The sequence below is a fragment of the Macrotis lagotis genome, chromosome 8, assembly GCF_037893015.1.
Source record: "Macrotis lagotis isolate mMagLag1 chromosome 8, bilby.v1.9.chrom.fasta, whole genome shotgun sequence".
Classification (NCBI taxonomy): domain Eukaryota; kingdom Metazoa; phylum Chordata; class Mammalia; order Peramelemorphia; family Peramelidae; genus Macrotis; species Macrotis lagotis.
Genome location: NC_133665.1, coordinates 183,279,104 through 183,305,588, shown reverse-complemented (window position 1 = coordinate 183,305,588; position 26,485 = coordinate 183,279,104). Strand labels below are relative to the sequence as shown.

General features: G+C 53.9%; 1 protein-coding gene and 1 long non-coding RNA gene across 6 annotated transcripts; one reads left to right on the top strand and one right to left on the bottom strand.

Annotated features, from left to right (window-relative positions):
• The first annotated feature begins 1,893 nt into the window (after positions 1-1,893).
• On the top strand, positions 1,894-16,897 carry XIRP1 (xin actin binding repeat containing 1). 2 transcript variants are annotated; one of them, XM_074199120.1, is made up of 2 exons: positions 1,894-2,099; positions 6,481-16,897. In XM_074199120.1, the coding sequence occupies exon 2, from the start codon at positions 6,482-6,484 to the stop codon at positions 12,899-12,901; it is 6,420 nt and encodes a 2,139-aa protein (XP_074055221.1). In that variant the 5' UTR covers positions 1,894-2,099; position 6,481; the 3' UTR covers positions 12,902-16,897. The 2 variants fall into 2 exon arrangements, with proteins under 2 accessions (XP_074055221.1, XP_074055222.1); XM_074199121.1 differs by lacking the exon at positions 1,894-2,099 and having other exon boundaries at positions 5,556-10,726; positions 11,121-11,209.
• On the bottom strand, positions 4,926-26,357 carry LOC141496611 (uncharacterized). Of its 4 annotated transcripts, none has more exons than XR_012471065.1 (8): positions 26,094-26,357; positions 22,812-23,471; positions 18,002-18,177; positions 16,985-17,053; positions 16,462-16,594; positions 15,362-15,687; positions 13,724-13,821; positions 4,926-5,867 (listed from the first exon to the last, which is right to left on the bottom strand). It is a non-coding gene; the product is annotated as an uncharacterized LOC141496611 (long non-coding RNA). The 4 variants fall into 4 exon arrangements; XR_012471068.1 differs by having other exon boundaries at positions 4,926-5,846; XR_012471066.1 differs by having other exon boundaries at positions 22,812-22,885.
• Between the last annotated feature and the right edge of the window lie 128 nt (positions 26,358-26,485).

Below are 26,485 nucleotides of genomic sequence, written 5' to 3'. Positions count from 1 at the left end.
TGCAATTCTCTGCCACTACCAAAAAAAAAAAGCTGCTATGGATATTCTTGTAGACATGGGTCGTTTTCTCTTCTTGGTGATCTCATTGGCCTACAGACAGTAGTGGTGGCAACCCAGGGAGATGAGGTGACGGCTGACATCATTCAGGGGAAAGTATCAGAGCTCGGTTTTGACTGTAAATCCAACACCCTTCCCACTATCCTTCCATGAATCATGGGGACAAGAGTGAACTTGAGGTTAAGGAAGGTTGGGGACCCCCCTGCCCGGGTTGCCCATTCATAGCTGGAAGGAAACAGAGCCTGACTAATCCAAGGCCCCTTGTTTTGTGGCTCCAAGAAGATGCCAACTTTGCCCAGGCAGCATGGGGCAGAGCCCAAATCTACTGTCTTCAGGATCTTCCCCTTCCCCTCAATCTACCCTCCCCTCCCTGGCATTCCTCAGTGTGCTCAGTTACTCCTCTTTCCTGAGTGAACAAAGCCCTCCAAATTCACTCTCCTGGTCTGGGGAATTTAGCAGATTAGGCTTAAGGACGTCCATGGAGAGCGGCCACAGAGGCCCTTCAGGGATGACCTGGGAAGCCACCAATGATGAACAGCTATTGAGGTTGTTAGAGATGCAGTGGATGAGTCCCAGGAAGGTTCTGGAGGTCAGGGTTTGGAGACAGGAAGTAGAAGACCCAGATCTGGATTCCAACTCTGCTCTCTTTTGCCTCACTGTGTGACCTTGGCAAATCTGGCTGAGCCTGGATTTCCTGGAACATTAGTGCCAGCCTCCTCTAATCTGACTCCGGGGGTTATTAATAGTAGACCAACTCCAGGGCACATGGGTCTGAGAGCAGGAAGATATGAGTCCCATGCTCACTGTCACCTTCAGTGTCATCCCTGCTCATTTGGGTTCCAGGGATTGAACTCTTCCTCTGAGGTCCTTGGAAGCCAGGATCCCTCTCCCCTAAGAATCCCTCTACAACCCCCCCCCCCAAGGAATGATTCTCCAGCTTCTGCTTGAGTACTTCAGTGAAGGGGGAGCTCTCTACCTACCAATATGGCCTGGTTCACTTTAGGGAAGCTCTCTTTGTTTCCTGGCATTGACCCTAAATGGGCTCTTTGAAACTTGGCCTTGCTCTGCCCCCGGGGGTCAAACTGAACCAAGTTAACTCCTCCCCACAACAGCATTTCTCATCCATGAAGACAGCTCCTATCTCATGGGTCTTCTCCCAGCTCCACCTCCAGACCCCTCACCATCTCCAGTGTCCTTCTGTGGACATTGTCCAGTTAATCACTGTCCTTCACTGAGTCTGGCACCCACCCCTGACCCCAGTCCTCCTGAGGTGAAATGATCACCTTCTTATTCCTGGAAGAAATGCCCCTCTTTGGGCAGCCCAAGAGGGCCAGGACCAAAGGAGGAGCAGGCCGTGGGCTGGGGTTCCCAGAAGGCTCCACATGCTTCCTTCTTCCCCCACACGCTACCATCCTCATTTTCTCAGTGAGGCCACACACATAGCAGGCATGAAATACGTTTTTCAAATTGTTGTTGAACAGCAGAAGTTTGGGCTGGGTCCTGAGGGAGCGCTAGGATTTGTCCCAGGGAGGGGTGGAGATGGGTCATCCTGGGCAAAGGAGGCCCCTTCTTATTCATCCCCCTCAAATAGTCTGGGACACTCCTGGGATCTGAGCAGGTCCCTTTTTCTGGACTTGAGTCACTGTTGGCTTGAGTGTGGCCAACAGGCAGGGACAGTGACCAGACTGTGACTAGGCTTTCTATGAATGAGGCCCTCTCCCTCTGCCCTCCACCCCCACCCCCAGTGCTTGGGCCCCCAGCCCAGCTCAGGGACCCGTGATTGATTCAGACGGATGGAATAGCAACTTCCACAATCCCTAAAAATAACCCAGCAGCTTCATGCTCCCAACTTAGCCTGGTCCAACCAGATAAGAGCAGCTGTCAGATGCCACAGACCATATAGCCCCAGGACACAGAGGGGGACCAGAGCAGAAGAAGGAGAGATCCACGACAAGCGGCTTTGCTCAAGGCCCCAGAAACCCCTCCAAGAGCCCAACATCTCTCCAGAAACCCCTGCCCTTATTGCTGCCAGGGCTCCCCAAGTAAGTGTACCATTCTTTCATCTCTTTGGGCAAACCCAGTCGGTATCTCATCTATCAGTGGTGGCCGCCACGGTTCTGTCAGGTTAAGTGCCAGTCTGGGTGGGGATAGGGGAAAGGGGCAGGGATATCGGGAGACCACTCTGATCTCCTTCTGAAGGCTTCATTCTCCCCAAGACTCTGAGACTAACAACTCAAGAACTGAGAGCAGGAAGCCAGGACCAGACAGGTGAGGGTGGCAGGGCAGTCTGAGTCTTGTTCCACTCCTGGGTTTGGGGGTGAGGGGCTCATGGGATTAAAGGTCAGAGTGAAGGACTTGGGATCAGCAGACCCAGCATACAGGTTCTAGTCTCTCTGACTCTCATTAAATAGAGTAACTTGCCTCAATTATCTGTCCTACAATGAAGAGAGAAGAGGCCCAGATAGCCAAAAGGCCCAGATTGGCAGTGTGGGTTTCTATTGGTTTCAGAGAAGACACAGACATAAAGGAAGCTGAGGAACCAGGGGCAAACCAATGTCCATAGACTGGGCTTTGGTTCATTTTTAAAAGTGGATTATCCTCAGAGGTGACCGAGATGGGTTGGCTGTGGCCCTGGGGGTGAACCCCAGAGAAGGCAGCAGTGCTAGCTAAAGAGCAGACAAGAACTTGGGAGCTGGGAGAGGGGGATGTCGGAGGCTGAGCAGGAGGGGGATAGATACCGTGTAATCCAGGATAGCTCCCCGAAGGAAGCCTCCCATCTTTGGAATGCTCCAAGAATTCAGAGGACTGGGGAATGCTGAGGATCCCACTGGGGCGGCTTTATGGGAATGACCTAGAGTTCGAGAGTTGGAAGGAAAGGGGAAATGAGCTGACACCTAGGCCCTTGAGGTGTTCTGGGCTTTTCCATAAATTAGCAATGAGGAGGGGAAAGCCCTGGGGTCCTGGCTAGGACTGTGGCCTGGCCGTCCCCTGCTCTGAGAAGTGGCAAAGATAGCCTGGAAGGGTCTATCTCTCTCCAGCCCTGGCCATTGAACTCCATTGGAACTGGGGAAGAGCAGGCTTTGGGGCCCCCTAGCATTTGCTGAGGCAGCAGGGAGGTTGCCCATTCTGTCTAGGCAGCCCCAGAGGGGCCTGGCTGTCTGTCCCCTAAGGGCAAGCCCCCCTCCTAGGCCCAGGCTCCTCCCCTGCCACACAAACTTCCCAGCTGTCCAGGGTGAAAAGTCTTTACATTTCTGGCCCCAAGAATAGATCCCTTGGTATCCCCTACTCCACCCCAAAGGAAGCTGCCATGGGGGAGGGGGAACTTCCTGAACCTTCCTTCTAGGTACCATCAGCCAGGTTTGGAATCAGAGAACCCAGATTCAATCCTGGTGCCACATGTCACTACCTGGGTGACCTTGGGACAGTTGCTCCCCCTCTTGGTGCCTCAGTCCTCTGGACTCGGGGCCCCTGGGATCACTCTGATGGCAAATTCCCCCTCTCCCTGACCCTACCCTCAGCTCACAGCCATTAGAGCCTAAATTAAGCTCTTCTGGGTGATTGTCAGTGCTCAATGAGTGTGAAAACCAGCAGAGTGGGGGCAGAATTGGTGCCAGGCTGGACTCATAGAGGTTGTGGGCCAGGACAGGAGCTCTGGTGGCCACACTGGAGTGACTCACCAGATACCAGATTTGACCATGGCAGAGGAAGGGGTAGATGATATGTAAAGGGCTGTTTAGCCACTCAAGTGGGGACCCGGTGTAGGGGACCCACAATTCCAGAACCAGGTAGCCCATGACCCTAAGTCTCCTATTTTTGTAGCTAATGAGTCCCAGAAAGGTAAAGTATTTAAGCTCCTGACCAGTTCCTCCATTTTCCTAGAATGACAATTGGGGAGTAATTGTATGACTTGGCAACCCAATGAGGATGTCTACCTGGAGCATGGCAGAGGGCCTGTTTGACCTCCCATCTACCTCAATGTCTACCTAGTATTTGGAGACTAGAGAAAGGGGAGGAGGAGGAGGAGGAGGAGGAGGAGGAGGAGGAGGAGGAGGAGGAGGAGGAGGAGGAGGAGGAGGAAGAGGATCTCAAAGCCAGGAGATGGCTTTCAATCCAAGGGTGGCTAGGTGGTGCAGTGAATAGGGCAACAGCCCTGGAGTCAGGAGGACCTGAGTTCAAATTCAGCCTCAGACACTTAATAATTGCTTAGCTGTGTGACCTTGGACAAGCCACTTAACCCCATTGCCTTGCAAAAAAAAAGGAAAAAATCTAACCTACTTTCAATCCAAGGGGCCCTTTGATGGGACCTTTAGGGCTGTTGGTCATAGAGAAAGCTGATGTCCATCTAAAGAAACCAATCAGCAAATGTGTATTGTTTATGTATTATTCTGGGGTCTTGGAAGTGTTTTCTGAACAAGAAAAGAAAAGACTCAAGACTAAGGTTGGTGTGCAGGAAATAGGGTTCAACAGTTGGTGCTTTGTCCTAGGGCGTCAAACTCTTCAGACCAATGAAAGTAGGAAGAAGTCCCAACCTGCTCCCTCTCCCTGGGGCAGTCATCTCTGTAGCAGCTTCACAGAAATCTGGGGTCTCTGTCTCCCCCACCCCACCAAAGGGCCTTGCTCAAAGTCTTTTCTGGTCCTCCCTGTGTCTGAATCTGCCTTAGAAAAGCAGTATTTTTTTTTTTAGGATTTTGCAAGGCAAACAGGGTTAAGTGGCTTGCCCAAGGCCACACAGCTAGGTAATTATTAAGTGTCTGAGACCGGATTTGAACTCAGGTCCTCCTGACTCCAGGGCTGTTGCTGTATCCACTAGCCGCTCTGAAAAGCAGTTTCAGGAGACCTACAAGCGATTGGTAGCTATAGTTCTGTAAGTTGAGTGAGAAGAGCCCCAAGCTCCCCCTCCACTCCCTGAGTTCTGTTCTCATGTCTCCCTCCTCCCCCCAGCCCCATGGGGCTGGATGCCCAGCATCCGCCAGCTTCGTCTCCAAGATTGCAATGCTTCCAAACCAGAGATGAGAGGAGCCAGCTGAACTGGAGGCATGGAGTGGGGGTGGGGAGACAGGTGGGAGGGGGAGTAATCGGCTTGCCCCTTATGACCTGTGCTATGGCTGTCCAGCTATGCCCCATCACTGTCTAGGCCAGCTTACAGAAGTCTGTTGGGGGGATGTGAGAATGGAACCATCCTTATGGCCAAAAGGGGGGCCCTATCCTGAGGGGAGTCACTCAGGCCCTCCAGGGGTCAGGGACCCTCTGTCTGAGAGGGTTGGAAGGAGGAGATGCCCATCTGAACCTAGCATTCCTCAGCCAAGTGCCAGGGCAGGATGGGAGCCTGGCGGCTGAGTTTCAGACTATATTTAGTGACCGAGGGAAGGTCTGTGGGGAGGGGGAGGTGGGAAGGTGACATGCCTCTCATTCTTTCCCAGGGAGCTCTGGCTTCTACTTTCGCACTTGTCACCCACAGTAGGGATGGCAGGGTGGGCGGGGGGAGTGGGGGTGGGGAGAAGATTTCCAGGCCGGACGGTCAGGTCAGTCTCTTCGGAAATGCTGAGGATCCTTTATAGGAATGATTGTCATGTCATCTGGGATGAGAAGCATTGGAAGAATCTCATTACCCCAAGAGAAGCCTTCTCAGGAGGGGAGATTCATAGGAAAGGAGACTGAGGCCCAGGGAAAGTCATGTAGAAGGCTGAGAGAAATTTCCAAAGCTCCCTCAGATGCAGACAAAGAGAAGGAGGGTCAGGAAGATGCCCGAGATCACACAGTTGGAGGGAAGATGAGAAGACTGGGTGGCCCTTGAGGGAAGAAAGAGGGTTCTAGAGTTGGAAGGAAAGGGAAAAGAACACAAGGAAAGGATCTTAGCCCTGGGCAGCTAGGTGGCATAGAGGACAGAGCACCAGCCCTGAGGACCTGAGTTCATATCCAGCCTCAGACACTTAATAATGACCTAGCTGTGTGACCTTGGGCAAATCACTTAACCCCAATGCCTTGCAAAAACCAACCAAAAAAAAGAAAGATAGACGTACTTAGCCTTCTCTTCATCTTTCTTTCAACAGTATCTGAGAGAGACCACCCCCTATGACCCCAGCACCAGCAAGGGAGGATTTCCCAAAAGTGTAAAAGTGTGTAATGTGCTGAGTACTGGGACCAGAGAGACCCATTGTAGAGGCCAGGGGACTCCAAGCTGTAACTGTGGTCCCTCAACTACAGTAAAGAGCTGACCCAGATCCACAAAGAAGGCGGAGAAGCCTTCAGCTTGGTGGTCCCAAGCACCATAAGATAGCTTCACAATTGGTGAAGCCAGGCCTGGGATTGGGCATCATCTCTCTTAACCTATGGCCCTAGCATGGCAATCTTAACCGTGTGTGGTGTCCTCACTAATGCCCCCCCATCCACCCCCTCATCTATCTTCCCTTCTTTCCCCACAAGGATGGCTGAGGGCAAGGTCCGGGAGGCATCTGCCATGACCTTCCCAAAGACAGAGGAAGACACGCTCCCATTGCCACCACCCCCTGCCCAGGATGAGTTGCCCCTGCCTCCCCCCAAGGAGGCCTTCTCCAAATTCTACCAGCAGCGCCAGGCCAATGAGCTCAGGAGGCTCTATCGCCACATCCACCCCGAACTCCGCAAGAATCTAGAGGAAGAGGTGGCCAAGGACTTGGCTGAGGTCCTGGAGGGGGAGGAGTCCACAGATGGTGATGTCCAGTCCATGCGCTGGATCTTTGAGAACTGGAGTCTGGACGCCATTGGTGACCACCAGCCCCCTCAGAAGCTGACAGATGGCGAGGCGGTACCTGGCGGGGATGTGCGGGCCACATCTAAAAAGTTTGAAGATGGATCCTTTAGTCCCACGGGCCAGGCGCCAGCCAAGCCAGGTCCAATCCAAGGGGATGTTCGAACAGTCCGGTGGTTGTTTGAGACTCAACCGATGGATGCACTGACCAGTCAGACTGATATACAGAAAGCTGTGCTACGAGAACCCCCACCAGGCGGAGACGTCCGGGGCACCAGGACTCTCTTTGAGACAAGGCCACTGGACAGCCTGGGTGGCCAAGTCTCTGCCCAGGAGCAAAGCCCCCTGCAGCTGCGTTCAGAGATCCAAGAGTTGAAGGGGGATGTGAAGAAGACCGTGAAACTCTTCCAGACAGAGCCCCTCTGTGCCATTCAGGATGCTGAGGGCGGTATCCATGAGGTCAAGGCTGCCTGCCGAGAGGAGATCCAGAGCACAGCAGTGAGGACAGCCCGGTGGCTGTTTGAGACCAAGCCGCTGGATGCCATCAATCGGGACCCAAGCCAAGTCCGAGTGATCAGAGGGATCTCCCTGGAGGAGGTAGCCCGGCCTGATGTCAGCAACACCCGCTGGCTCTTTGAGACCCAGCCGCTAGATGCCATCCGAGAAGTTACCATTGATGAGAAGGACTTTCAGCCTTCCCCAGACCTCATTCCCCCCGGCCCGGATGTCCAACAACAGCGAATGCTGTTTGAGACCAGGGCCCTGGACACACTGAAGGGTGAGGAGGAGCCAGAAGAAGATGCCGTGGCCAAGGAGGAGGTGATCGGAGGAGATGTCCGTTCGACCCTGTGGCTGTTTGAGACGCAGGCGCTGGGCACCCCCAGCAGTGAGGTGCAGGTGGGGCGCCTACAGCAGGTGAGGCAGCCAGAGGGTGAGAAGGGAGACACAGAGAACACCAGCCGTGAGATGGAGAAGTGCACCTCCAAAACGGCGCCCAGTCAGTTTCCTGTTGGGGCTAAGGAGGAAAAGGGAGATGTGAAGGCTTTCAAGAAGCTGTTTGAGACCCTTCCTCTGGACAGCATTGGACAGGAGAAGTCCCCTGCCCCTCCAGATGAGAGTGAGCTAAAGGGGGTGGTGTCTGCTGGACAAGTCCAAGCCAACCAGACCCTGTTTGAAAAATGGCCACTGTACGCCATTCAGGACGGCCAAGGTGGCCTCCACGCTCTGACTTCAGTCGTCCGGGAGCAGGTGGTCGGTGGGGATGTTCAGGGCTCCAGGTGGATGTTTGAGACCCAGCCCCTGGACCGGCTGGGCCAGGATCCGGAGAAGGTGGACGTCATCCGAGGCATCACGCGTCAGGAGGTTGTGGCCGGCGATGTGGGCAGAGCTCGCTGGCTATTTGAGACGCAGCCCCTGGAGGTCATCCACCGACAGAAGAATGAGGAAAAGGTTAAAGAGGATGAGCCCCCATCAGCGGTGCCCCCTAAGTGTACTGTGCAGACCATCCGCTGGCTCTTTGAGACACACCCCATCCACGCATTGGCTCAGGAATCAAGGCCAGAAGTCCCAGGAACCAGTCCTCAGGCTGATGTCCGGTCATATACTTGGATGTTTGAGGCCCAGCCCCGAGAGGGCCCAGTGGGCCCTGGAGAGCAGCACCTCCGGGTCAGACAGGCCTCCCTCCAGACCAAAGACCAACAGATGGAGGCTCACGTCTTTGAAACAGAGCCCCTGCACCCCCCTCACCACCCTGGGGGAAAGGACCCCGTTCACTACTGCAGCCGGGTGGAGATTCCAGTGGGGCAGGTCTCACGAAGGAAGGAGGCCTTTGAGGCCCCAGCTGAGACTGCGGGCCAGAAACTACCGGGGCCAGTGGTGCCCACTGAGTCTGGAGGGGAAGGCTCTGTCCGCAAATTCACCTGGCTCTTTGAGAACTGTCCAATGGACAGCCTAGAGAAGGCCACAAGTGGGGGCATCCAGGAGATGCCCCCAGAGAAAGGTGCCGCCTCAGGAAAGAGGTTTGTCTTTGAGACCTGCTCACTGGGGGAGCTGTCCGATGATGTGGACGAGACTGCGCTGCAGAGAATTGAGAAGAAGGCCCCAGAGAGAAGTCCCGGCTCTGCCCAGACCCTCCGCTTTGAGAGCCAGCCCCTGTATGTGCTGACGGACCATCGGGGCCAGCTCCACGAGGTCACAGCAGTGAGGAAGGAAGAGGTACAGAAGGCAGATGGCTGTGGGGCCCGCTGGATCTTTGAGACCAGGCCGCTGATGCCCAGGCTGGGAGCTGGGGAGGAGATCTTTGTCATTCGGGCCGTGACTCAGGAGGACATCCGTCAAGGTGAACTGAAGGCCGCCCGTTGGAAGTTTGAGACAGAGCCTCTGGAGCTGATGGCAGGCAAGCCTGGCAGTCAGATGGCCAAGGGCGAGCCTGCCAACAAGACCCCACGCTACCTGCGGACAGTGAGCCTGAGCGATGTCCAACAGGGGAGCGTCCGCACCTCCACCTGGCTCTTTGAAAATCGCCCCTTGGACTCCCTGAAGGGCAGCGAGTCCTCGGAAGGGGACCCAGAGGTTTCGGGCACCCCCACACCCACCCTGGCAGTACAGAGGCAGGACAGTTGCCGGGGGGACGTCAAACGTTGTACCTGGCTCTTTGAGAGCCAGCCCCTGGACCAGCTGAGGGAGCCAGTACCCCAAGAGGATGTGCCCAGGGAGAAGCTGCCCCGGGCTGATGTGAAGAGCACCACATGGCTCTTTGAGAGCACCCCCCTAGACCAGCTCCATGACCCTGCCCCCCAGGAGGAACCCACTCAGGAGCCAGTGCCCCAGGCAGATGTGAAGGCTACCACCCGCCTTTTTGAGAGCAAGCCCCTGGACCACCTAAACGACCGGCAGGATGGAGAGCCAGAGGCGGGGGAGATCCTGAGGAGGCTGCACAGCACCCCTGGGGTCCTGCAGAGGGGAGGCATCCTCATCGAAGCCCACACAGCCCGCACTGTCCGCATGGCCAAGTACCAGCTGCCCAGTCCTGGCAAGGAGCAGCCTCAGGTGCAAAAGGAGGAGGTGGTCCTGGGGGAGCTGCCAAGGATTCTCCGCCGCATAATGCAAGGGCCAGACATGGACCTCCAGGGCCTTCTGGTGCTGGAGGATGAGACCGGCCTCCTGAAGCCGGAGCCACTGACCCTCTCGGCCCTCACAGATGGCCGTGGACACAAGGTCTGGGACTTGCTGAGGTGGAGCCACACCACAGCCGGAACCAGAACTGGGCTGGTGATCCAAGAGACTGGGCAGGGCTTGGTGAAGCTGCTCGTCTACTCACTCCGGCTCCGTCTGGGGTCCCAGGTGACCACCGGGACTGCAGAGAGGGGCAGCGTCCAGCTGTTAGCCAGTTGTATCGAGAAGGGGGATCTTGATTCCTTGAAGAACCTGCAATGGGAGCCGCCAACCGAGAACCATGGTTTAGCAGAGGAGACTGCCACCCCAAGCCAAACCCCCATGATGGCGTCTTCAGCGAATAAGGTCATCCATGTGGCCTTGCCAGATGGTGGGATAACCTGTCCGAGGAGTGTGGGACCCACCTCCACCACTGTCCTGACCAGGGAGGCTTGGGTCTCCCCAGAGCCGCAGGACCAGGTGAAGCCCGGAGGACCTCAGAAGTCCCCAGGGGCCTCCAGAGACCTCAAGGGAGCCCCATCTGTGATGCCAGGGGAGCCAGGCCCTGACCTCCAGGTAGCCTTGCAGAACCTCCGCCAGGCCACTGCAGAGGCTCAGAGCCTCCAACACCAAGTGCAGAACAAACACAAGCCAAGGGACACCCCCCCAGCCCAGAAGCCCCTCCAGAATGGCCAGAACCTGGAGCCGGTCCCGCAGACTAGTCCGGCCCCCAGGATCTCCAGGGTGGTGATGCCTGACATCCACATGTCCTCCATAGTCCGCAGTAAGGTCAGTGTCAGTCAGGAAGAGCCAACTGCAGGGTCGCCCAGGGGGAGGGTGGCGATTCAGGATGGCGTCTACACAGCTAAGCCTGTGAGGACCTTCATGCCCCCCACTGGGCCCCCACCGGCTAAGGGGGAGCCAGAGACTTTCCCACCAAAGGCCCCCACCCCTCCAAGTACGGGGGGCCTGGAAGTAGGCTCAGGCCCAGGGAGGGAAGGGACCAAGGGCTGTGTGCAGGCCGCCCTGGAGTCTTTGGGCAAGGCCAATGTGAATGTATGCAAAGGAGATATCCGAGCAGCTCTTATCTACCAGGATGCAGCCCGCAGGGTCTCGGGACCCCCCCCAAGTCAAGTCGCTGGCCCTGGCCAGCAGCCCCTTAATGACTCTCCTCCTCCCCCAGCTGCTGTAACTGGACCCGTGTTCTCACCCCCACCTGGCCCTGAAGACAACACCCCTTCCTGTGCTGCTGCCCCTCTGAAGCCCAATGTTCATCTCAGCCCTGTCTCTGGCCAGAGACACCCAGAGAGACCAGAGGCAGAGGCCCCCAAACAGGAGACCACAGCGATGGTCACCAGGAAGAAGCCCACTCTGCCCCCCAAACCTGCACACCTCGGAGGTCCAGCCCCGATCCTGCCCCCTAAGTATCCAGCCCTCCCCACCAGCCCAGGAGGCCCTGGGGCTCCAGGGGAGGCGATAACCCTAACCTCACCACGCCAAACAAGCAGACATCCAGATGGCCTCCATGAGAGGCAGCCCCCCAGCCCAGTCACCTCTACCTCCAAGACCTCTGAGAAGCAGACAGTGGGTCTGAAAAGGTCTCCCTGCACCCCAACTCCACTTAAGGATGACCCTGCCCCATTGCAGGGGTCATGGGGACCTCCCAGGCAGGAACCCCAACCGGAGCCCATGGCTGATCAGCAAAAGCCTCTAGAAGAGATTCCTCAGGGCCACGTGCAGGGAGCCAAAGAGATCTTTGAAAACCTAAAGAAGCAGCAGGAGCTCCAGGCCATCTTGAGTCGTGTGAAGGCCATCGAGGAGGACGCTGTGCGTGGGGTGGACGTGAAGGCCCTCCAGAGCCTCTTTGAGGCTGTTCCTGAGTGGGTGGGACAAAGGCCCCCGACTTCTGATCCCCCGGGGACCTGTCCCGGGCAAACCTCACCTCCAGACCCCAAAGGGGTGTCCTCGGTGGAGCTGGCCTTCGGAGACCTGGCCCGGGCCAGTGCCGAAGTGGCCTGTCTGAAGGAGCAGACCCTGGCCCGGCTACTGGACATCGAGAAGGCTATTCGAAAGGCCCTCAGCTCGGTGTCCAGCCTCAAGCCAGAGGCTGACATCCCGGGGCTCTCAGGACTCCTCGAGGAGTCGCTACAGGCCGGACCTTCACCTCCAACTCCAAAGGAAAGCAGCCCTGGCAAGGTCACCATCCAATCTAGTAGTAAGGGCAAATCAGAGCAGACTAGACCAGAGGCCAGGGAGCAAGCTGAGGTCAAGAGTCAGACTGAGGTCAAGCTTCAGACAAAGGCCCAGGGTCTCCCGAAGGTAGAAAACCAAGAATCAGGGAGAGTTCAGACCAGAGGACTGTCAGAGAATCTGAAACGGGAGCTGGGCAGCCCCAGAATCCTGCCATCCCGGGTCAGTTCCCCCTCCTCCCCGTCCTTCATCACCATCGAGTCGGCAGCCAGGAAGCCGACGGAGTCTCCCAGTCCTGGGGACAGTCCTGACATCTCCCACCGGTCCTGGGACATGGCCCACTCTTCACCCCGAAGACCCCCGGAGCTGACCGATGAGGCCCCTGAAGGCCCCCCAGCCGATCGCGGTCAGAGGGAGGCCAGGTCGGGCCTTGGTCAGTCTCAGCCCAGCCCCGGGGCCAGTCCCCTGTTCCCAAGGAGGCAGAAAAGTGTCTTGGAGCTGCAGACGGGCCCACGAGGCTCTCAGCTATATGGAGCCACGCGGACTGTGACGGAGCAATATGAAGAAGTGGACCCATTTGGGAACAAGATCATCACGTCCTCCACCACAGTCACGAAGCAGGCCGACCCGGTCAGCAGGAGCCATAGTTACGAGGCCAGCGCCTCCCCTCTGCTCCGCCGCTACCTGCAGAACATCTCCAGGGCCAACGGGACCCTGCATGAGGCTGGCATGGTGTGTGTGACCTTTGGAAATTCCCGACCCACGGCCAAGTGATGCCTTCCTTGGTCCTTCCACCCTACGCCACCAAGGGGAGCCCCCAGGCCACTCTGGGAGTATCCAGAAGTCACCCCAACCTAGATCATGCCTTGATTCCCAGCCACCACCTCAGGAGGGATTGAGGCTAACATGGGTGACGGGCAGGGCCCAAAGACCAAAGAGAAATGTTGATTCTTGGACGTTCTTTGGTGTCTCCCTTTCCTCCTCTTTCCAGTCTTTCACTCTCTGCTAGGTGGGGGTGGGGGGGAGATGACTTTTTCCCCACTGGGTGAGGAGAGGTCAGGAAGGGCTCTCTGCAGTACCAGAGGCTGCTCTGGACAGTCCACTCCACCCTCCCACCCTCATACACCCACATCCAGCTCACACACACACACACACACACACACGCACACACACACACACGCACACACACGCATGCACACACACTGACAGATACAAATCCTGGTATTCTTCCAGATATATCCCCATGAACTCACACAAATGTCTACATAGGCCTAGGCACCCATCCTCTTGAAGGGGTCCCCCCAACATACCCACACCTATATGATCTTTTTCTTTCCTTCACACCTTCTCTCTGAGGGAAGCCCCCTCATTTGAAGAGTTTTCTCCCTCCCCAAGGGAAAAGGGAGGGAGAGAGGAATGGGTCCAACCTAGCAGGTTGGATCTGCCTGCTCTGGGGTCAGCTCGGGTCTGGCTGTCTCTCCAGGCTTCAGGAGGCCTGTCTACCCACCACCCTCCCCATCTGCTCAGCCTTCCCCAAACCGAACTCTCCAAATCCTTCCCCCCCAGCCCCCCATGCTGTCACGGCCCTTTTCTTACTCTTTATAAACATGTTTTGTATGTCATCTGCTGTCGGCTTTCTGTCCTTGGGTACCACTTTTTCCTTACATCTCCATCTCTGATGGAGAGCGGTGATCCTGGGGGTGGGTGGAAAGAGGAAGATGTGCATTTGTTTGGATGCATTGGGGAGGGGAAGGGAGTTGCACAGATCCCCAGCATAGGGATGGTCTCTCTGCCCAAAGCATCACCACTGACACCACTATCTCCATCATCTCTGAATGGCCGCACAATCCAACCCCCACCTGACTCAGGATCCCTTCTCCGCCAATGACCATCCAGCCTTTGTATAAAGACCTCCAGGGAGGGCAACCCACCACCCCCTGAAGTAACTCATTCTCCATTGGGATAGCTTCAGTGGTTAGGAAGTCTGTCCTGTTGCGTCCAACTCTTCATGACTCCATGTGAGGTTTTCTTGGCAGAGATATGGGAGTGGTTCACCACTTCCTTCTCCAACTCATTTTACAGATGAGGAAACTGAGGCAAACAGGGGGAAAAGACTTGTCCAGGGTCACCCAGCTATGGAATCTTCCAGGCCCCCTGCTCCGTGCACTATGGCACCACCTGGTGGCCTAGTTTGTCCTGACATCAAACTAACATGGGACTCCCGCTGTGCCTTCTACCCATCCTTCTCGGTCTTGCCTTCTGGTGCCAGGCAGAATAAACCAACAGCCCCCCATGATGGCTAAAGGCAGCATCCTAGGCTGACTAAGTCTCCCCTTTCTCCAGGTATCCACCAATCCTCAAACGGCCGCTCTTGGGGCCCCACCACTCTTCTCTCCACTTCATCCCACATCCTTCCTAAAGGGGGGTAGCCATAAACTGGTGGGATTGAACAACCAAAATCTGTAGTTTTTCAAGTCTTAAAGCTCCATATAAATTCCAGTTATTAATTATTTGTCATCATAATCAGGCCGAGGCACTAGGGTCAATGCTTCTCTTGCACTGAGCACCCCCACACCCCCAAAAACCGATGGGAATGTTCAATGAGGCCGAGAGCTCCTGCTCACCCATACTGTTCTTGTCTGTGGCTTTTGAGACATTAGAGGGCCTCCCTCTGGTTTTCACATGGAGTCCCCCAGTTAACCAGCCATCAGGGATCTCTAAGTTACTGGAACTTTCTCTAGGAAGTCTTAAGTGGATTTCCTTGTTGACAGTCAAGCTGACCAGGGCACTGCTGTGAGATTGCAAGCTGCTAAAACCACTGGATATTTTTTCACCCAAATTAGCTGTGTCTTGCCACCCCTTCCCTAGCCTGGACCTATTAGGTTCCAACTTCTTAGATTCAGGCCCTTTTCTAGTCACTGATGATGTTTTCAGATTCCGAGTCTGTGCTCAAAAGTACCATCAACCCCTCTTGTCCCCTTCCCACCCTCTTCCTATTTTTCTTACAAGCAAGACCACAAAGGAGCCTAAGTTCGGGCCGCTGGCTAGCCCGGGTCTGTGGCCACTCCCAGAAGAAGGTTCCCCTGATTCCCCCCTTCTCACACAGGAAGTTACCAACATACATTTTGTTTAATTCCTGGCCCCATCCTGCATCTGCAGGCTGCAAGTAGCTAGATAAGGCAGTGGGTTTGGAGTTAAGGAGATCTGGGTTGAAATCCTGCCTTAGACACTTACTAGTTGGCTGACTCTAGGTGTATCAGCTTCAGTTTCTCTCATCTGTAAAATGAGGGAATTGACCTCAAAATCAGGCTTGAAGTCAGCGATCCTCTGCTCCCACTTGGAGGTCCCAAGGCCAGTCCTGCAGCTGCCAGGTAGTGATATCCCTCAGCTTCAGTTACCCACAGGAAGCAAGCTCATCATCCGTTACAGAATCTCCAGGTTAGAAGGTGCCCCACAGGCCACCGAGTCTAGTCTGCACTCCCTCTCCATAAACATGTTTCATATCTTTCTGTCCTTGGGTAGAACTTTGTCCTTCCATCTCTGATGGTCAGTAGGTATCACTGGGGGAGGGAGTAGAAAGAGGTGGGTTTGCATTTGTTTGGCTGTGGATGGATTGGAGGGGAGGATCCGGGCAGAAGTGTGGTCCCTGCCAACACCATCACCATCACTGACATCACCATCTCCACCATTTCTGGATCTGCGCAATGTCCCTCTGAACTAAGATCTCCAGGAATGGGGAGGCCCCTCAGGGTCTGCCACCTGATTTTTCTCCTTTCTCCTCTCCCTCCCAACATTTCTTCTGAGCCCCAATCCTCAGCATCCCCCCTTCTCAGCCTCCCTTCCTCTACCTGCTGGGAAATCATAGGCCTTGTCTGTCCCAATGCTAGCCAGAGTCATGCGTGAGGGGTTGGGCTCCTTCTCTTCTATTCAAACACCCAGACTTCTCTTGAAGGCCCAGTTGTTCCATGGCGTTCATTTAAAGTCTTGGCTCCTCTGAGGAACATGGATGCTTCAAAACTTCTCTCTACCCCTTTATAGCTACTTTCTTTGTACCTCATAGAGTGAATCTGTCCCTCTATAACACCCAAGAGCCACCTGGGACTCCCTTGTTTCCAGACCCTCCCTGCCATTGTCCCATCATACCTAATTCTGGTATACCCAAACTCTGGACCCCTCCCCAATGGAGAATGAATTCTTGAGTGTCTCAGGACATTTGGAGGAAAAGGGTGAAAGGAATGCTGGGACTGGGGAATAGAGGGCTATGAGTAGAAGATGTCACATTTGAAAACTCTCTAAGGATAGATTAAATATGAAAAGCAACATTCCTACCTCACCTCCTCCTGAGGTCCCTGGACCAGGATGGGAGCAATGGAGGGTCTCCTCTTCCCCCACTTCAATCCCTCCTCACATTAACTCTCCTTCCACCCACACCTCCTCCATGAGCTCTCAGTCCTTCATCCCAGCATGCTATAGATAAGAAGACAAAATATTGGAGTTCTTCCATTGGACGATGGTCAGTTTCCCCCCAAATCTTTCTTCTTCAGTTTTCAACCAGTTTGCCCTGTGACCCCCTCCTGCAGGGACCTCAACCCTTATCACTGGTCACAAAGATGGAAGGATGCTGCATAATGGACCAGATTTCTCAGTCTTGTCCAAGGAGCCAGTCACCATTTTCCCAAGGGTCCCTCTGGGCAGTCCGTACCCCATCTCTACTTAGATAGCTTCATCTTCCCAACTTACATGGATTTATCCCTAGGCTTCGTGTGTGGGGCCCATGATGGGCTCTCTCCCTGCCCAGGCAGGTTTCATATCCCCAGAGCCTGGCACACTGCCTTGCTCACAGTGGGTTGGGCATACCTGCATAAATGTGGGTTGGTTTGGATTGTTAATTGACTTCCATCTCCAATCAGTATAACTTTGGTTGTACTGGTAAAGGAAGACATGAAATTGGAGAGTTTCAGAAGAGTGGGAAAGGGCAAGCACAAAATGGCAAGGGGAGGTACCCAGTGAGCGGGCCAACAACAAAGATTTCTTATCAAGGAATCCTGCTATAGGCAGAAAAGATGGGCTGGCCACAGAGCATGAGCAAAGAATGACGGGCAGAAAGCCAGAGTGCCCCGCTGTTCCCCCCACAATCTCAGGGGAAATAGAGGAAGGCCTCCAGCACTTTGGGTGGATCTCTGGGAGATCCCACAGGAAGCTATGATTGGAAGAGTCCCCCAGGTTGGACAGATGTGGAGGGAAGGGAGCTTCCAGAGTGATGAGATCATAGTTCCAAAGAACTATCCAAAGAGCATTTTGGTGATTTCTGAATCCAGAATTTCCTGGACCATTTTACAAGTCCTTGGTTGGTTCTAAAAATAAAGAGGGTGCTCTATTATTGGGCTTGGAATCGGGGTACCCAGAGCATCTCGTGATCAGTCTACTAAGACATAGAAGAGTCTAGAGCTCCTTAGGGACAGGAGGGACTGAGTGAGGGATCTTCTGAATTACTGAACTATTTGGGGGTTGTCATTTTTGTGTTTGAACATTTAAAAAACTTTATTAAAAAATCCTCACAAACTGAATAATGGAATAATTTTCCACTATAAACAAACCTTTTTCAACAAAATGTATGACCCCAGCACTAATAATCATAAACTCAATTTTAAGTTATAAACTGTTAGATGAAACTACTAAGGCATGATGGTAGGGGCCCACACAGGGCTTAGGAGAGGGGAGATTTCCCAGAAAGGGGAAATTGGGTTATGGGGGATTCCTAAGAAAGGGAGTTAGTTTGGAGCCCAGCTCCTGGGAAATCCCAAACACTTCCTCTAAAGCTGCCCCAGGCCCATCTGGGTAACCCCCTGTCAGGGAGCCAGTCTACTGACATACCTGGCTTTCCAAAGACCAAGATGCCACAGCTTCAGGGCAGCCCCTTCTCTTCCTGACCCCGACCTCTGACCGAGGGCAGTTTTCAGGCTCCTGGCCAGGTAGAACAGGTACCTCCACCCATCTCTAAGTCTGTGACTCATTGTTGTTGCCTTTCTCCATCCAATGTCCTTTTGCTCCTGAAAAAGACCCGCGCTCCTTGGCCTCCAAACTCAGATCCTTTGAATTGGATGGAACCTCTGAGGCCATCTAGGGCAACCCCTTCACTTGACAAGGGAGGATCAAAGGCCCAGAGAAGTAACCAGATTGGTGGAAGGTCACACAGAAGGTTAGTGACAGAGCTAGGACCAGATTCTGGGACCAGATGAAAAGCCCCAAGGTGGAAGCAGGGGCCTCCTGGAAGCAAAAAGTTCTGGGACTTGGGCAGGGAATGAGGAGAATGGCTTGTGGGGACAGCTCCAAGGATGGGCTGAATGTTCAGCCAAATTGAAGCATTTGTTCTGGTCCCAAGCCTTCCCATCCCCATGCTTCTAGCTTTATGGGAGCAGAAAAATGAGAATATAAGTCGGCTGGCCTTGGAGTAGAAGATGGATTGAAAAACAGGGGAGTTGCATCCTGCCCTTCAGGGGACATTCTGCCATATGAGAATCTCTTTCTCCCCCTGCCCCCCTCCACAAATAAAATACAGGACAGGGGAGAAGACAGGAGGAGAAAGCACAGCCCTTGTCCTCAGGGAAATCCAAGCATGATTGGGGAGATGATCCTTACTCAGATACAAGTTTGACACTGATCCAGTCTCTCTCAAACACCCAGGGGGGCAGCTGACCCCCTTGAGTTAGAATAAAGCCAAAGGGGGCAGCTAGGTGGCACAGTGGATAGTGCACCGGCCCTGGAGTCAGGAGTACCTGAGTTCAAATCCAGCCCCAGACACTTAGTAATTACCTAGCTGTGTGATCTTGGACAAGTCACTTAACCCCATTGCCTTGCAAAAACAAACAAAAAAAAATCAAATAAAAATAAAAAATAAATTCTAGTGACTCAGTCCGTCATACATGATTTGGCCACCAGGTGGCACTCTGCCGCACTGTTCCCTTCCTCGCCTGTCCATCTGTGGGGACGGTGAAGATTTCTTCTAAATCTGTTTCATTGAGTCCTTTTGGTTTCAGACCATCTTTATTCCCAATTGTGTCCTTGTCCTCTCTCCTACTGAGCCATCCATCCCTTGTAACACAGGCTTTAAAAGCCCAACCAACCAGCCATCCCATGAGAGCGCGCCTAACTTTCCCTCCCCGTAATCTATGATAAATCAGGGCAAGGGGCAAGGGGGAGCTGCATTTTCTCATCTCTTCTCTGAGGCCGGGCTCGAGCATGGTAAATTGCAGAGCCTTCAGTGTGAGATGCTGCGGTCCATTTGCATTGTTACAATCATTACAGGTGGTGCTTTGCTGGTTCTGTTGACTTGCCTCTGCCTCAGTTCACACCCCACGCACGTAGCTCTAAAGTCTTGCTCAATAAAGAGGATACTCCAGCCCAGTCATTTTCTTAGTCACTCCTCGGCTGATGGGCACCTCCTTTGTCTCCAATTTTTCTATTACAAAACGTGCCACTATCCCTATTTAATGTACGTGAGATCTTGTTTTGTCTTGGGTTCTATGTGCAGGAGTGGATCGCTGGGTGGGGTCAGAGAACACTCGCTTTGTGATCACTTTTCAGCACAATTCCCACATTACAGCTCCATCAGTATCTTTTGTGTGTGTGTGTGTGTGTGTGTGTGTGTTTGCAAGGTCATGGGGTTAAGTGACTTGTCCAAGGTCACACAGCTAGGCAATTATGAAGTGTCTGAGGCCGGACTTGACTCCAGGGTAGGTGCTCTCTCCACTCTGTCACTAGCTGCCCAGCACCAAGCAGATCTTGATATGCCTCTTGTTAACCTTGTGTGATCTTTGGCAACCTGGTGAGTCTGAAGTGGAACCTCAGTTTTGCTGATTACCAATGATTTAGACCCTTTTTTTTATAACGTTCGATCAGATCCTTCGACTACCAGTCCATTGGGGAATGGCTCCATAAGGGCAGCCAGGTGGTAGAGAGGATAGAGTACCAGACCCGGCGCCAAATGTGACCTCAGAAACGTAGCTTTGTGACCCTGGGCAAGTCACTTCCCCTTGGTTGCCTCAGTTTCCTCATCTATAAAAAAATCAGCTACAGAAGGAAATAGCAATGCTTCCCAGTATCATTGCCAAGAAAACCCCAATGGGGGTCATGAAGAATCGGCCCCCACTGAAACCGACTCAACAATTCCTGTCCTTCCATGAGCGTGCTCTGTCCCTTCTAGCCACCAGAGGACGCTCTGAGTCCAACCTGCTCCTTTCAGTGGCCGCGGGCCAATTCGCCTTTCCCTTTGGGTCACTGGAGAGCTGTCCCCCCACCCCCATTCCAACCTGCTGCTTCCGGAGCTCACGTCTAAGGTTGCCTGTTAGTATTAATATTAAAGAATATTTTCAATAGTAATTGCTTCAGAGATCTTGCCTCAGTCAATCACCGGCTTTTGCTTCCCTCGGAATCAGCCTGTTTCTCTTCCCTGCCCCCAGCCCAGGGCCAGGCCCATAATCCCAATGAATCCAGGCAGGAAATGGTGAGGTTCCTGTAGTTTAATATGAGTCAAATTTCAAGTGAAAGTAAAGTAGATGTCTTCCTCTCCTCCCACACAGCCAGGAGCTGCTGCTGGGGCTCAGATAGGTATCTGTTGATTTGGGCTTCTTCACCCCACCCCTTCTCTGTTCCCCAGAATTCCCCACGCATTCCCTTGGTGAGCAGGAGAGGGGGAAGGGGAGGCTGCTGGGACCCTTCCCCAGGGACCAGGAGGCCGGAGGAGGCCAGACCCTGATGGCCCTCCCAGGCTGATCCTGCTGTTCACTAGACAGTAGCCTCCCCCTGAGGGCCACTTGGTCCAGGGCTCCTCCCTCCTGCCCCTCCTGGGAGCCCCAGGATACAAATCACCAGCCATGGATAAGGAAGAAAAGTCCCAGGTGCTAATTAGCTTGGTCCCCGCCCCCCCTCTAAGAATGGCCCAGCCCCTCAAAAAATTCCAAGGGCTGAAGTTAAGAAAGCAAAAATTCTCCTGGTTTACCCATGGAGCAATGAGAGGACACTGTCCCATCAAGGATGACTATTGGAAGTCGGGGAGACCCAAAACCGGGAAGATGGGCCTGCCCTGGGCCAGGTCCTGGGCTCCCCCGAAGTGAAGCTCCTGCCTTCAGAGACCTTATACTCCATGTCTAGGGAGCAAGTGATGAGCAAGGATGGCGGCAGCCACAGGGCCAAAGGGTGTGCGCACGCTTTCCAGGAGGCACGGGAATTTTGATTGGATTATTGTTTCTCGAGAAAGAGGACCTGGGAGGGGCTGGGGAGGCTGGGCTAGAGGCCCACATTCCCTAGGCCTTGCCCTGATGACTGGAAGGCTCACTGATCAGAGCTGCAAGGGGCCTCCGGGCTGGTCCTGCTGCCTCATTTTATAGTCCAGGAAACTGAGGCCTGAAGAAGTTAAGTGATTTGTTCAGAGAAGCACCAAATAGCTTAAGACATAAGATTGGGGTTCTGCAAGAGAGTTCAGATCTGGCCCCGGGCACTCATTAGCTAGGACCCTAGGCAAGTCACTCTACCCTGCCTGCCTCAATTTTCTCATCTGTAAAATGGACTGGAGAAGGAAATGACCAATCACTTCATCTACTTTGCCAAGAAAAGTCTCAGACAGGACTAAAAAAAGACTCAACAGCAACCAATCTTCTTCTGCCTTCCATTAGTGCTCTCCCCCACATCCCACTGCCAAGGGATGAGCCTCCTGGCTCACCCGTTCTCCACCCCCTATGACCTCCTTGGCTTCCCGGTTCAAAAGCCAGCTCCTAGACCCAGCCGTCCAATCAGGGCCCAAGGACTGCAAACCCCATTCACGTAGCATTATTAGATTGGATTATTCTGCTCCTTGGTAGTATGGCTTACATGTAGTCCTAAATAAATGTGCAACTCTATAGGTGACCCTTGAGGCCCATGAGGCCCAGAAGAGCTGGACTTGCACCCTTCACTTTGTAGATAGTTGCTTATTTGTTGTCTTCTCCCATTAGATTTCAAGCTCCCCGAGGACAGGCACTATCTTTGGCCTTTTTTGGTATCTCTGGGACTTCACTTAGTATCTGGTGCTTGATAAATGCTTACTGACTGAACCAATGGGGTGGGGTGTCTGGAGTCACTTAACTATCTAACCTGGACAGCTGAGCTGTAAGATATAGCCTCAAAACTCAAAACTGAGTGGAGGGGCAGCCAGGTGGTGCAGTGGCCCTGGAGTCAGGAGGACCTGAGTTCAAATCAACCTCAGGCACTTAATAATGACCTAGTTATGAGACCTTGGCCAAGTCACTTAATCCCATTGTGTAGGAAAAACAAAAACAAAACTGAGTGGCAGGTGGGGGAGGAGGCAGGGAAGAGACACTGGAGCCCACCTTAGCCCCAGGCATCATGACCTGTGGATCCTGGGTCTCAGAAAGATGTGGAATGGGTCCCCAGGCCCAATAACAGCAGTCTGTCCTCCAACTCTACCCAGTGACCCTGAGCCCCCTAACCCTCGAGAGGAAAGGGAAAAGGGAAAAGTGGGGCGAAGGAAGGCTTAAGAGAAGCATTAATGAGGAGCAGAGCCTGGAGCCAAGTGAGGGAGCAGGGATGTCTCCATAGCACCCGAAGAGCCGGTCAGGGGATTCCCATGGGGAGAAGACGCATTTCCACCCCAATGTTGGTGACCTGGGACAAAGGCCTACACTCCTACCTCTAGCTGCGGTGCTGGAGTCCCGGCCCTGCGGCTGCTTATTTGCATGACCTTGGGTCCATCATTTGGCTTCTCTGTCAGGAAAATGTGGAGGTTGAACAATAGAGTTTCTAAATGTCTTCCAGCCTCAACTAGCCTCCTCAGATGCTTTATCAGTGAGTCAAACAGCAAGCATTTCTGGGCCCTGATACTGTGCTGGGAGCCGGGGGTACAAAAGCAAAAGCCAAAGCAAGATGCCTTCCCAGAGCTTAGGGGAAGTAAAGGGAACCAGAAGCAGGGGGAAGAGCCCCGGAAAGGTCTCCTGCAGAACGCAGGACTGGAGCTGAAGCTGGAAGGAGGCAGGGAGACGCGGGGGACACCAAGAAAATGTTTGAAGTTGGGGAGAGGCCAGGGTCGCAGGATCAAAGGGGCAGTGGGAGGGTTCTAAAGGGCTGGGAGGGCAGGCAGGTTATAAATGGCTTACTTTACAAATCAAACAGAGGTTTTACAGTTGATCCTGGAGGTGAGAGACAGGGGAGTTTACTGGAAGTGACACGGTCAGACTGGAGCCTTGAGATTATCGTTTGGATTCACCCAGCCAAGGACAGACAGGAAGGGGAGGCGAGGCAAGGAGATTCACCCGAAGGGTGTGTAATGGCCAAGGCATGAGATGATGAAGGCCTACAACCAAGAAGACAGATGCTACAAAGCTAGAAACAGGATGGTGTGAGGCGGGGAGGTGGCGCAGGGGATAGAGCACCAGCCGTGGAGTCAGGAGGACCTGAGTTCAAATCTGGCCTCGGACACTTAATAAAGTAGCTGTGTGACCTTGGGCAGGTCACTTAACCCCAGTGCCTTGCCAAAAAAACCCCAAAGAAACAAGATGGTAACAAAAATGGAAGGAGAGGGGCGTAGGCATTCAGGAGAACACGCTTAGGGAGCCTGGGTGACTTAGAAGAGAGTGATATCCTGGGTGGTGGGAAAATAGTGGAGAAGGGCAGCTAGGACAGAGCACTGACCCCGGAGCCAGGAGGACCCCAGTTCAAATTTGACCTCAGACACTCAATAATGTAGCTGTGTGACTTTGGTCAAGTCACTTCACCCCACTGCCTTGCAAAAAACAAAACAAAACAAAATGGATTTAAATGAGAAAATTGATGGCAGGTTCTTTGAAAACTTACTTTTCATATATGAAGTTGGTAAATTAATGGATTCTTCCCCATCAGATTGGGAGGCCCCGAGGGCAGGGACCGTGAGCCTGGGACACAGCGAGTTTTTAAATGGTTTCTTGACTCACTGACATCAAAGTCTACATCAAGTTCAGCTCTCCTTGTCATTCTTATTATTAGCCCTCTGAGATTCATGAGAGTGGGGGAGGGGGAAGCAGGGACTCTGGGGGGCAGAGGCCACCCCGAGCAGCCAGCTCCTTCCCCAGTCCTCGGGAAGCCCCCCTCCAGGCAGTGCATTCCCACTCTGGAGCTTCTCTAATTCAAATTGCTGGGTGAACCTGAAGTGTCCATGGAGCAACCTGGTTCTCTGAATCCTTGTTCCTGGGTCTGCCCCCTGGGTTCAAGCAGGAGGGGGGAGGGGCCTGGGTGGGAGTCAGGGGTGGGGAGGGGGCTAGTTCTCTGAGCCAGGCAGCCCTTCCTTCCTGGGTCTCAGTCTTGTCTTCTCCTAAAGGGTCAACACTCAGTTCCTTCAGGGAAAACTTAGTGAGGCAATGTGATTTAGTAGGGAGAGGATTTTCTTTGGAGCCTGGAAGACCCAGGTTCAAGGAAGCCCGGCCTCAGGCACTTTCTGTGTGACTTCAGTTCTCTGGGTGTGGAGAAAGAAGTGGGTTGAACCCTATGATCTCTAAGGTCCCTTCCAGCTCTGACTCCCTGAGCACCCTGCCCCCTCCACACACACCTTTGGTTGCCAATAGGCAGAGGGACAGGGCTTGCGATTTCATCAGGAAAGGTCAGGGGCATGGATGAGGGGAATCATCTGCCAGTGCCTATTGGCACCTTCTCTGCCATGTCTAGTCTTAGGGAGTTGCCTGAGGCCAAGGAGGTTGAGTGACTTGCCCAGGGTCACCACGCTAGCATCTGCCAGAGATGGGACTTGAACCCTGGATGACTCCCGGCCCTTCTCAAGAAGCCAACACGGCCCTCCAGCTGGGGTCTGCCAGGGCAGAGGGGACAGCAGAACCATCACCTCCCTCCATCCTTGGGACACACTGGACTTCTCTAAATGCAGCCTCAGCCCCAATTAGCTTTTTTTTGGCCCCTGAACTCCACGGATGACTCAGATGTAACTCAAACAGCTGCGGTTTCGGTTTCACTTCTCAGGCCTGGGATGGCTGAGGAGGGAGGAGGCAGGGGAAAAGCTAGCTCATAAGGAGATCATCGCATCTAGACAGGGAAGGGACCTTGGACATCACCCAGGCCAACGCCTCTGCTTTACACGAGTGGAAACCGAGATCCACAGAGGGGAAGTGACTTACCGATGACTCACGGTTATTGAGTTGTAAAGTTGTTGGCACTGGTTAAGGCAAAAATGGCATCATTATCCCCACTTTATAGGTGACCTAACTGGGCCTCTGCAAGGAGTCACACAGTGCTGACTAGAATCCAGGGGGTTTTCTCTGCCCTAATTCCCCATTCCCACTAACAACTGCATCCTGACACAGCTCCCCCGGGCCCAGAGACCATGCAACAGTGCTCTGGAAGGCCTGGATTGACTAAAAAGCTGGGGGACTTTTGGCAAGCCCTAGGGGCCTCAGTTTCCTGTTTACAGGTTCCTGGGTTGAGAACTAGAAGGTATCTTGGAAGTGAGCTAGCCCAACCCCCACCTTTTACAGGAGAGAGGTTGGAAGAGAGGTTGAGTCTTGCCCAAGGTCAGACAGGCCTAGATTTGAACCCAGGTTCTTTGCTTCCAAATCAGCCTCCTTCCCACCATCCCAAAGATGCATCCAGATGGTCTCTCAAATCCCTATCAGTTCCAAATTTGGGGTCCTATTCTCCCTTAGTATTCAGGTCAGAATTGGGAAATAGCCACTTTTTTTTTGGTTTTTGCAAGGCAGTGGGGTTAAGTGACTGCCTAAGGTCACACAGCTAGGTCGTTATTAAGTTTCTGAGGTCAGATTTGAACTCAGGTCCTCCTGACTCCAGGGTCTGTGCCCTATCCACTATGCTGGCTGCCCCTGGGAAATGGCCCTTGAACACGCTGAGTATGCTTTGGGGAAGAGTGTGTCCTGCCACGTAAGGATTGCTGGAAGACTGGGCATGGGTCCTGGATTCAAATCCTAGTCCAGCCACTTACCCAGGTGTCCTGGAGCCCCAGTTTCCCCATCTGTAAAGTGAGCAGGGAGGGCTGGACTGAAGGAGCTTGGAGGTTCCTTTCAGCTCTGCTCTGTGGCCCTGTGACCCTGGGCCTCAGTGACCCCGAGGCCACTTCTTGGGGGGGCTGAGGCTGCTTTGGAGCGTCTGGGATTTAATCCTGTGGTTTCCCCGCCCTTTCTCCCCTCCTCCCCGACCAAGTTCAGAAGCGGGTCCGAGGATGAGGGAATTGCAACATCTAGGGGGGCTGCGGGCGGGCCAGGACCCCCCAGGTGCCCCCACACTTTCCTCCCCCCCCCAGAGGCTGGCGGCACTGGAGCCGCGGCGGGCCGGGCGCGATAGTCGCCATGGAGACGGTGACGTCACGGAGGCATA

What these genes read in the sequence shown, in the direction of transcription:
- XIRP1 (XM_074199120.1), top strand. Translation starts at nt 6,482, where the DNA reads ATGGCTGAGGGCAAGGTCCGGGAGGCATCTGCCATGACCTTCCCAAAG.